The sequence below is a fragment of the Centroberyx affinis genome, unplaced genomic scaffold (assembly GCF_046629955.1).
Source record: "Centroberyx affinis isolate AG114_WGS23_722 - 3 ecotype Tasmania unplaced genomic scaffold, CSIRO-AGI_Caff_v1 ptg006231l_1, whole genome shotgun sequence".
Taxonomy (NCBI): domain Eukaryota; kingdom Metazoa; phylum Chordata; class Actinopteri; order Beryciformes; family Berycidae; genus Centroberyx; species Centroberyx affinis.
This window is the reverse complement of record NW_027283166.1, coordinates 96308-106195: the sequence shown is the minus strand read 5'-3', so window position 1 is coordinate 106195 and position 9888 is coordinate 96308. Positions and strand designations below refer to the sequence as shown.

Here is a 9888-nt window from a genome sequence, read left to right as displayed (position 1 = left end):
GGCATCTCTAGTACTGAAGATCATTTTGGGGATCCGAGTAATTTTACTGCTAGAACCCAAGTTTTTGATGGTGTTTATATCATCATTTACCCTCAAAAACAAATTAGGGCACATGACAAATACTGTCATAACTTGGCAGGTATTGTGATAATCTGACTGTTGACCTAATTACCCCCAAAAAGAGCATCATCACACTAACAGCTGCATACATAAACACAAAAAGGCTATAGTGAAGCCATGTCCTGTTACGTTGGTTTTGGAAACTTGAAACCTTCTGAACCTTCCCTCGAGCCGAGTTGTGACAAAAATGGGAGACCACACATGGAATCAAATGTTTAATTTAAGATTTATTAACCAAAATATAAGATTAACCACATACCAACATAAAGTATGCCAGTCAGTAACATCAGTGGTGTATGAAGTGCATGGATGAGTGAAAGAGGAACACAAAGCTAACCCCAAAACACCAAACCTAACACCAAGGGGGAAAGAGAAAGAGAAATACTGACTCAGCTTATATATCTGAAGAGCTGGCCAGCACAGGTGTCAGATGTTACACTGACGATCCAGTCACCTAAAGGGAAGAACAGACAGAACTTCCTCCAGATGGCACTTGAGGGCCATCACAAAACCTTTTGAAATGAACTGCCATGTCCTTAGTTTTGACAACATTCAACTCAAAGCAGAATTCATCACACCATAACACATTGTCACATTATATTTTAATTTCACAAACACTGTCACAATATATACATAATTTTGGAATTAAGAAGCAGTGCATTGCTCAACAGCACATTGATTAGTCTCAAATCCAAATTTACAAGTGGTGTGTGAGCAATAACACAGCAGCTCCTATTTTTCATGGGTTCACTAGCATATACATTATGAAGATGGGAGTTACTATTTGCAAGATCAATAAACAGGAATATTCATAACAAAGTAAAGTATCCAAAGTAATATCCAGTGTAATTAACTACCATGACTTCATTTATACATGGAAAAAACAGTGGTTCTGTGGTGGCAGTGAGGGAAACAGTGACCTCTGTAAGGCATCATTAATACAAGACGCAGGTCCTGGATCTCTAGTGAACTACAGCAAGACAGAAGTCAAGCTGAGGTCCCCGTCAATCTCCAGGATGTCAATCTGTTGGAGGGGGGTGTGGCGGTGTTTGTAGTTGGGTGTCTGATTCCCGTTGACCACAATCCTGAACATGTTAGCCTCACAGCAAATGGTCAACTGAAACGAAAAATATATAGTCACCCACTTTGACGAGACTCCATGCAGGTTACTGTGAAACTAACTTATATTTACTGTACAACTGATCAGTACGCTGGTGATGTATGATATCTGATAGAGTCATGCCATTTGGCAATAATATTGTTGGTGATATTGGTGGTGGCTTATGATCCTGATGGGCCAGATGGTGGCACCGTAAACAAATGAAAGCAGTCAATACACATAAGAGGCCATAACTCCTACACAGTAAGTCCTTTTTACACCAAACGTGGTATACATACATATGCAGCCGAACTTGCTCCACAACTTTGCCACTGGTGGTCCCAGTGCAGTGGCAAAGTTGTGGAGCATGTTCACCATATTGAATTTTCTGTAATGATTGATTTTTTGGAGAAAAAAAATTTGACATCTCCTCCTTCACCGCTGGTCCAAATGGGAATTTGCAGAAACCATCTTTGGAAATCTCTGTTAGCTCAAGCAACAGAGGTCCAAACACACAGATTGCTCTCCCAACGCAATCTTAGTGAATCTAGACCTGAATATCAGCACAAAATATTGGCTATTGGCAACTTCAATTCCAAAATACCTCAGTATTGGCCTTCAAAATAACCCATCAACTCAGGATGTTAGTAATGTATTTATATTTGTACCGTGAATGGATGTCCGCGGTAGAAGGGCATTCCTCCAGAGCGCTCCTCACTCCCCCACTGCTCCCTCAGCTTGGTGTTTCGCACCACCGTGTTCTCAGAGAAACGTGGGTTGTAATGCAGAGCGATGCCAGAGTGAAAGCTTAAATTCACATGGAACCTGAGAGAAAACAGCAGAACATGACATTTGGCCTCAAGAATAAGAATAACAAAGAGTAAATAATAAATGATGACGGTGACTGCCTTTCCCTAAACCAATAAGTCATTGAGAAAAATGTCAGCTCTGGATTAAGCTTTGTAGAAGACACTCACAGCTCAGTAAGGTCACCATAAGAATCACATATTTGATTATTCTTTTTTTTTTCTATTCTCAGTATATTTAAGTAAAGTTAAGTAAAGTTTTAGTTTATTGACAGTGCTTACTGTACTCTCTTTGATTTAGCTATAGCACTGATATGACTAAGTGCTCCGCTTGAGGATGATGTTTCAGTGAAATCATACAGGAATGCAAGGTTTCCAGAGCTTATCAATAAATTCAGCATGGAATGTAATAATGAGCAGTCATAGAAAGTATAATATTGCTGGTGAATGATACTGATAAACTGAATTACCTTTAGGTTACCTAGGTTTGACCTCTATACACGCACATCCGCATACTTGCGCACAAACGTGCATGCACACACAATTTCCCGTTATACCAAAATGTAAATCTGGCAACCGTAAGTCTATGTGAGGCTATAGAGGCTTTGCAATGGCGTCACAAATCTCCTAGCAACCACGTCTCCCAGAATTGGCTGTTAGTTAATAATGTCTCAATATATAACAACCAAGCTAGAAAAAGAGAGATAATTTAAAAAGATTACTGTGGTGTGAGTGTAAGCCAATTCAATTCAGATTCAGATTCAGACAACTTTATTCATCTCTGAAAGGGCAATTTGTTGCAGCCTACATGACCATAACCACAAAAAACACATGTCAAACACACAAGACAAATATCAAACAGAAGTACAATACGTTAGTCAATTAAAGTTATAATAATTACACAATAAAAAAAGTGCTCAAAGTGCTCATTCAGCAGCTTAAAGGATAAGGCTGGTGTTTTTTTAATGCATTTCTTACCGTCAACAAATCCTATGAAAAATAACAAAATCAGCGATGATTCTGCTTTGCCAACAACTCTCGTCCATGTAGCTGATGCCCAATGCAGCCATAGAACTCCATTGTATTAAAAAAACGATTAAAAACCTGTCACAGAGCCATGCTGCTGCTCTGGCAGCATATTTCATCATCACGATGCACCGGGCCGGACGACTTTTTCCTCAAACAACTTAATAAGCCGGCTGTAAACACTTTGCATCTCAGGAAAGTAGTTCCATAGCACCGAAAATAGTCCAAGGCATAATGAAGAATTTGTTCCCATTTGAATTTGATTTGGTAATAACTACAACAGTCTGACTTTTCATGGTAACAGTTAGTGATTTTTAAAATTGAAACTATGTCTTTGTGAGCTGTATTTAAAGGTTTTTAGCTTACAATTGGAGCCAATGACTTCCGGGTTGGCGGCTAAAAACGGTACATGGGAAGTCAGAAAGTAACAGGAGTAGAGCAAACGCACTGTTGATTTTGTTATTTTCATAGGATTTGTTGACAGTAAGAAATGCATTAAAAAACACCAGCCTTATCCTTTAATAGCAGAGGGATGAATGATTTGGAGTACCGATTAGTTCTCCTGGGGGGCACTGTGTACCTGTGTCCTGAAGGCACTAGAATGAATTCATTTGCCAGGACATGACTGGGCTGATGCATTATGTTTTTTGCCTTGCTCAGTACCATCCTCTCCCAGAAAGAGCCCAAGTCTCTTAACATTATAATAAGTAGTATATAAGTAAAAGTGAATCGTCTGATAATGTAGATTTGTTTCAAATTGTGGGTTACTATGTCACAGTAAATTGTCTTGTCTCTAGCCCTAGTCTCTAATAATCTACTAATTCAGCAAAGCAACAGATATTAATGTTTATGTTATATAAAGCCCTGGCACTTCCTGGAACTATCTCTGCTCTCTGCTTGCTGTTGGCCTGTTGTGTGTGTGTTTTGTGAGCTCATGGCCAATGTCTTTCTTTTGTTTCATTTCTGTCACTAAGGGCAATCTTATGTTTGTTTGTATGATAAGAAAACTGGAGCAGGTAATGGGCCCTACATCTGTTACATGTGGCAAAGTCAAGTTGTTAGACCACTAGGTCAGGAGTGGATGCCATCCTTTGTAAATTGTGTTTGGTTAGTTGGAGCAGGCAGTCAGGAGTAGGCTTTTGTTTCAATTTTTAGACCTCTCCTTCTGAGTTATTTCGATTTGGTTTTATTCTTTACTTTGGTTTGGCATCCCTCTGGCTCCTTGTTTCCCTTGGTGTCTCTTCAGACTGAAGAAGAGTAGTGTGCTCTAAACCTCACTTACTTTGTGGTACCAATAAAGCAGCAAAAGGGAGCTACAGTGTGCGGACTTTCTTTTTTAGATATTGTGTATAAGTATACTGTCTTCAAGGAAATCAATAATTAATCCAGACCTTGTAGCATTGGGACTGATTGTCCCCTGGATAGTGATGGTCCTGCCGGGGTGAAGTCCACCACTGATAATGCTCTTGTAGGGAACAGCCTGTATGCAGATGGAAGTGGAAAGGAATAACAATTGTCTAGAAACTAAGAGAGCAGTGCCATATACAGTAAATGCTTTCTTAATTCTTCCTTGCAGTGATCTGAGATGTAACATGAGTGCAAAGACAAAACCATGTCCAGACCACATAGCTATTACCTCTTAAGTCATTTGTGATCATTTATTCAGGAGGAAGAAGGCTGCAACTTGGACAAGTAGGGGAGAGCTGGGACAAACAAAGCACTGGACAAAAGAGGCATAGACATTTTATCATGTAACACACAAGTCAAGACACGAGTTGTGAAGTCATTACGTTTATACTTCCGCCCACGACTCCTCTTTGTCCCGACAGGCAGGGACAAAAGAAGCAGTGCCTTATTTTTACTTTTGGGCTAATTAGATTGGAATCGTTTAATAAAGCAATTATTGTTGCTGATGTTAGAGCACGGGTCAGTTGCTTATCATAAGGTAGTGATTGTATGGTTACTCTGCCCATTGATCTTTGAGTAATTAGGAACAAACCAAAAAGTGCTTCTTTTGTCCCGGCTCTCCCCTATCATGAATGCTAAAAGTATTTCAGCAGACAGTATTTCAGGTTTTAGTTATACAAACATTACTCAGAGGCAGAGCTACTCTGGAGGCGGAAATAACCTCAGTGGGCGGAGAACCAATTTTTTTTGCAGTACAGTTAGCTAACTGGCAAACTTGAATGGAAAAGAAGGAACTCTGATCAAATTATTTCATACAATAGAAGTGGCAATGATGTTGATGTTGGAATGTAAGCAGGCTAGCTAACTATCTTACCTAGATAGCTATGAGCTGGTATGACTAGTTGAACTTGGAAGGTCAGCTAGGCTAACTAGCTAACCTAGATCAGTTGCATTTTTTCAGTTAGCATTAAGAGCGGTAGGTGTCATAATATTAGCTAGCTCCTCTCTTACCTCTTGTCTTTTTCACTGGGCTTCAGTCTGTTACTTAACCAGAAATATTGTGGTTCTTTGGCTCCGCCCACTGAGTTTAACTCAACCAATGAGATTATTTCTGCCTCCAGAGCAGCTCTGCCTCCAAGAAATGTTTGTAGGGTTAAATCTCCAATCTGCCAGATACTCACAGGTATTGCTGGTGGAAATCCTGGATAAGCAGGAAACCCTGGCTGCGGGGGGAAGGCTTGCTGCGGGGGGAAGGCTTGCTGCGGGGGGAAGGCTGACTGCGTAGGAAATGAGCATTGTGCAGGGAACTAAATATGAAAAGAAACCGCTTACATTAGTCTCATCTTCAATATACTCCTCAACCATCTATCTACTGCGATGTCATCTGAGCACCCAATTTACAAAAGAAATCTTGCCAGATGAGAAGAAGATATAAAATCACTTCACCCTAGATGGTAATTTATTCAGGCGAGGCCTGAAACCATGCTTCACTCTGATGTTGGTGCTGGACTTAGGTGTCTGTATCTATGATGGATATGCAGAATGATAAACACCAGTTAAACTTGTGTGAATTGACAAATCTTTTTTCTAATTTTCTAAGTCAGTTTCATTATTTAACCCAGTTGGCATAATTCTAGGATCAATTTGCTTTAAATTAGAACTTCATCAAATATATTTGGTGCAATTCTATGTTTTGTTTTGTTTTTTTACATTCAGTTGGGTTATCCTCACCATAAAGCTGCTCTGGAAGGCAATGGAGAAAACCTCTACTTTCCCTGCCACTGAGATTGTATCCACCATGCTAAATGGGATACGATGTATGTAGTCCATGAAGTGGCAGCCATTGACAGTCAGCTGTGGAGAGAAAACACAATTTGTCAAACAAAGTGGGCTTGGATTCAATTTCAACACAATTTGTAGTTTAGGGGGAGAAATGAAACCTCCTTCAATCATGGCTCTCTAGCCTGTAATATTACTCTATATAAACTACGAAGCTATAGTCATTTGTGAATTCAAGTTGATATGAGTTGAATCCAACAAACCTATATAGTAAATATAGCTGCAAGCGGCGATTGAGGAGTCCAAGCACAATTTGAAAAGACAGACAGATAGACAAAACATTACAGAAGGTAGAAAGACACACACAAAAACTGACGTGAAGATCGGCATGCAGTCTATTAGTTATGGTTTTACACTTGCTTTTGTGTTGGCCCGTAAACACTATCAAGTTAATCTTTTCTGTTACAGGTTTATTGAGGAGAAGCTAACTAAAGGGAGAGGTATTGTGATACTGCAGCCTATGATTGACAGAGCTAATCACTTTATAGAACATTGTAGTACTCTCCATTAACAAATAAAACAATACTAAATCACATGGGCCAGAAAGCCGCTGCTGCACTGCTCTCTATGGGTTGAAAGGTCTGGCCACACCCCAATCAGTGATGCCAATCAGGTATTTTGCCATTGACAGATGATGTCAAACACCTGCTTTGAGTTTTCTGCACTGTGTGATTTAGTGTTGATTTACTTTTCATGAAACTTCAAAATGGTCACAGTCCATCAGGGACTTGAATTCACGGCCCTGTGGTCCAAAGCCCTGAGCCACTCTGCCTACTTTCACTTTAGTGTGCCACAGTGAGGAAACAAAACAAAGGGACAAGTGATTGGTCATAGGTGATAGTCCAACCCATATTGAAAGTGAAAATTTTATAACTGTATTAATGCCCCACATTAATCAATTTGCACATGGCTTTACAGACATTATCTTGACAGTTTTTTGTAGCACCCACTAGTGGTAGAGCTCAAAATGGGATTGTGGATGTCTTCACGCAACTTTTCTCAACATGTGTTTCAAATTTTGGCTTGATTCGATGAATGGTTAATGAGTTATGGCCAATTTAGTGTTATGGCGTGTTTCGTTAAATGTTTATTGGTTGATAAAAGCCAAATCATTTGACCTATCAATAACCTTTATACAACTTTGAAAGAGGACGGTCCCAAGATTCTCCACACCAAGTTTCATGTGAATTGGATGAACGGCCTAGGAGGAGTTGCGAAAAGTGTTTCTTACATAATTCAAAATGCCGGACAATGCAGTATGGTGGACATTGAAAGTGATATATGGGTTGGACTAGGCACATTCCCATGAATCTAGGAACACGAGAATTTTCAGTCTACGACACACGGTTCAGAAGTTATTGGCCAAAAGGTAAAGTTGGTTGTTATAGCGCCACCATCTGGCCAATGTGCATGGGCTGCCTCGCCTTACGGTTTCTGAGCTGCAGATACTTTTAGCGGAGAAAGAGAGAGAAAGAAAGAAGCTATTAGCAAGCTTTATTGTAAGGCAAACCTGGTAGGCGTCGTGCCGGACTGTGATCACAAGGGTGAAGCTGGAGCCGACGGGGAATGGGGAGTTGAGCTTCCTCTCTTCAGACCCCCAGCTGCCGTACTGCAAGGTATTGGTAACCACATAATGAAGGAAACTGTCATACCGCGGGTTAATATGGAGAGCAATGTCTGCATTGGCCTTGGACCCACTCTGTAAATTAACATGGAACCTAGAGAGAGAGAGAGACAGAGACAGAGGGAGAGATATTACCTGAATTGATACTGTATTGCCTCGGCAACATAGGCTATTTTTCTACATGCCAGTGAAGCAGATTTGAATTAAACTGAGAGGAAAAGTCAGAAAGAAAGTTAAAGAGGGAACACAAAGAGGGAGGCAGACCACTTCCTGTCAGATTGCTGGAAACAATGGGCCTGGGAAGTAACAGCCATTATCTTTGGTATTATTTATCAAGGCACCAGTGGTACTGTTACAGTAAATTCAAGTAAAACATGACCCTAAGACAGGTTTCCTTGGTTATTTCTATGTCACAGACCCCATAATAGACACTCATTTGAACCACTGACCCCCATTTGATCAGGATCTACAGCGTGAAAAAATTTGCAGCCTTTTAGTTTTTGCACATAAAAATATATTGAATTTTCTCATTATGTTAGTGTAATAGAAAACATTGTATAGGTCTCAGACAAAAAAAGTCAAATTATTTAATTTTAAAACAATTTTGTAGGCCAACAAATTGTGCAAAAACTCAAATAGTGTACAAAGGTTTTCATAACACTGTAGCCTATAAGGGAAGATTTTAGTTGATTTAGTACTGAATTGTAGAACTGTTTGCACTGTAGAGTAGACAGTGAAACCTAGAGTAGAGAAACCTTGGATTTCTTATCTGATTGGAATAATTTGTAGTAAATTAAATTACAGTGAAATGTAGCCTAACTATTCAACTCATGTTGCTGGTAACCCACTGGAGCACCTTCAAGCCCCTCTGCTGGCGCCTGCCCTTTGAGACCCAACTCCCAAAAAGTGAAAGGATGCCTGACCTGTCCGCTCCAGGCAGGACTCGGCCAGTAACGGTGATGATCTTCCCATCTTGCAGACCGCCGTGGATAGCCCCAGTGAACGGGATTCGCTAGAAAGGACACCAGTTTTCAGGAAATGAGCTTTTTTTTCATACTAAACAGTAGAGTCGGGCACGCCCATAGTCAACTACTGATACTGATGATAAGGCGTTTTATAAAGCGGCATTGTCGACTTGTAAATGTGTCTCAAACGTGGACTACCAAGCAGCACTTTATTTCATAATTGCACTCCAATTGTGGTGCACAAAGATTATGGAAATAACCGGGGAACAAATACTAAAAGTCGAAAATATATTGAAATAAGTGCTCTTTGGCGTATTGGATGTATGCCGAATAGAAGAATGGAACTTAATGATTCGTTTAAGATCTTAAATAATTGTTCTACGAGCTTACACATTTGCCGATAAGCAAGGCAGCAGTAAATTGTCAAATTTTGGGTTCTCGCTTTCTCTCCCGCTACACTAGAGAGAAGGGGGGGGAAAACCCTGACCCAAACCTTCTATCGTCGTGTCTTCATCATTTATTTTCCCAAGGAAAAATGACTTCAGATACAAACGTTTTAAAATACTTACAGGGTTATGAAAGGGCGACTGCTGATGAAATGCCATTATTCCAAATTGGAGACAGCAGCGGTTTGCTGAGCTGCAGGAAGTCTCCACTGGACGGCCACACAAAGGTTTCTGCAGATAACCATTTTATACCTCAGATAGGTTTCGATTTCCCACAGTAGGCGGTGGTCAGAAACGGACCGACCTAACCCTTCTCCTCAGACCTCTGGAATATGTCTTGCAGTTTTCCCTTATCTAAGTTGGCATTATTGCACTAATTTAATATCTGGTAATCATGACACAGTGAAATGCTTGAGAATAACAGTAGGCTACCCCAGATACCAGAGTGGCTCTGAATCAACATTGAAATATGGTCAAAAGCGTTGAATTTTGGTCAAGGTTGAACCAAAATTGCTATTTCGATTTTCAACATTGAAAATGTGATGTTAAATAACAC

At 40.1% G+C, this 9888-nt stretch overlaps 1 protein-coding gene across 2 annotated transcripts; it reads right to left on the bottom strand.

Annotated features, from left to right (window-relative positions):
• Positions 1-329: 329 nt before the first annotated feature.
• On the bottom strand, positions 330-9575 carry LOC139638243 (galectin-9-like). 2 transcript variants are annotated; one of them, XM_071512311.1, is made up of 9 exons: positions 9456-9575; positions 8845-8933; positions 7808-8015; positions 6190-6312; positions 5905-5982; positions 5640-5765; positions 4443-4531; positions 1888-2044; positions 330-1237 (listed from the first exon to the last, which is right to left on the bottom strand). In XM_071512311.1, exons 1-9 carry the CDS (start codon positions 9489-9491, stop codon positions 1091-1093), a joined length of 1053 nt encoding a protein of 350 aa, XP_071368412.1. In that variant the 5' UTR covers positions 9492-9575; the 3' UTR covers positions 330-1090. The 2 variants fall into 2 exon arrangements, with proteins under 2 accessions (XP_071368412.1, XP_071368413.1); XM_071512312.1 differs by lacking the exon at positions 5905-5982.
• Positions 9576-9888: the final 313 nt, after the last annotated feature.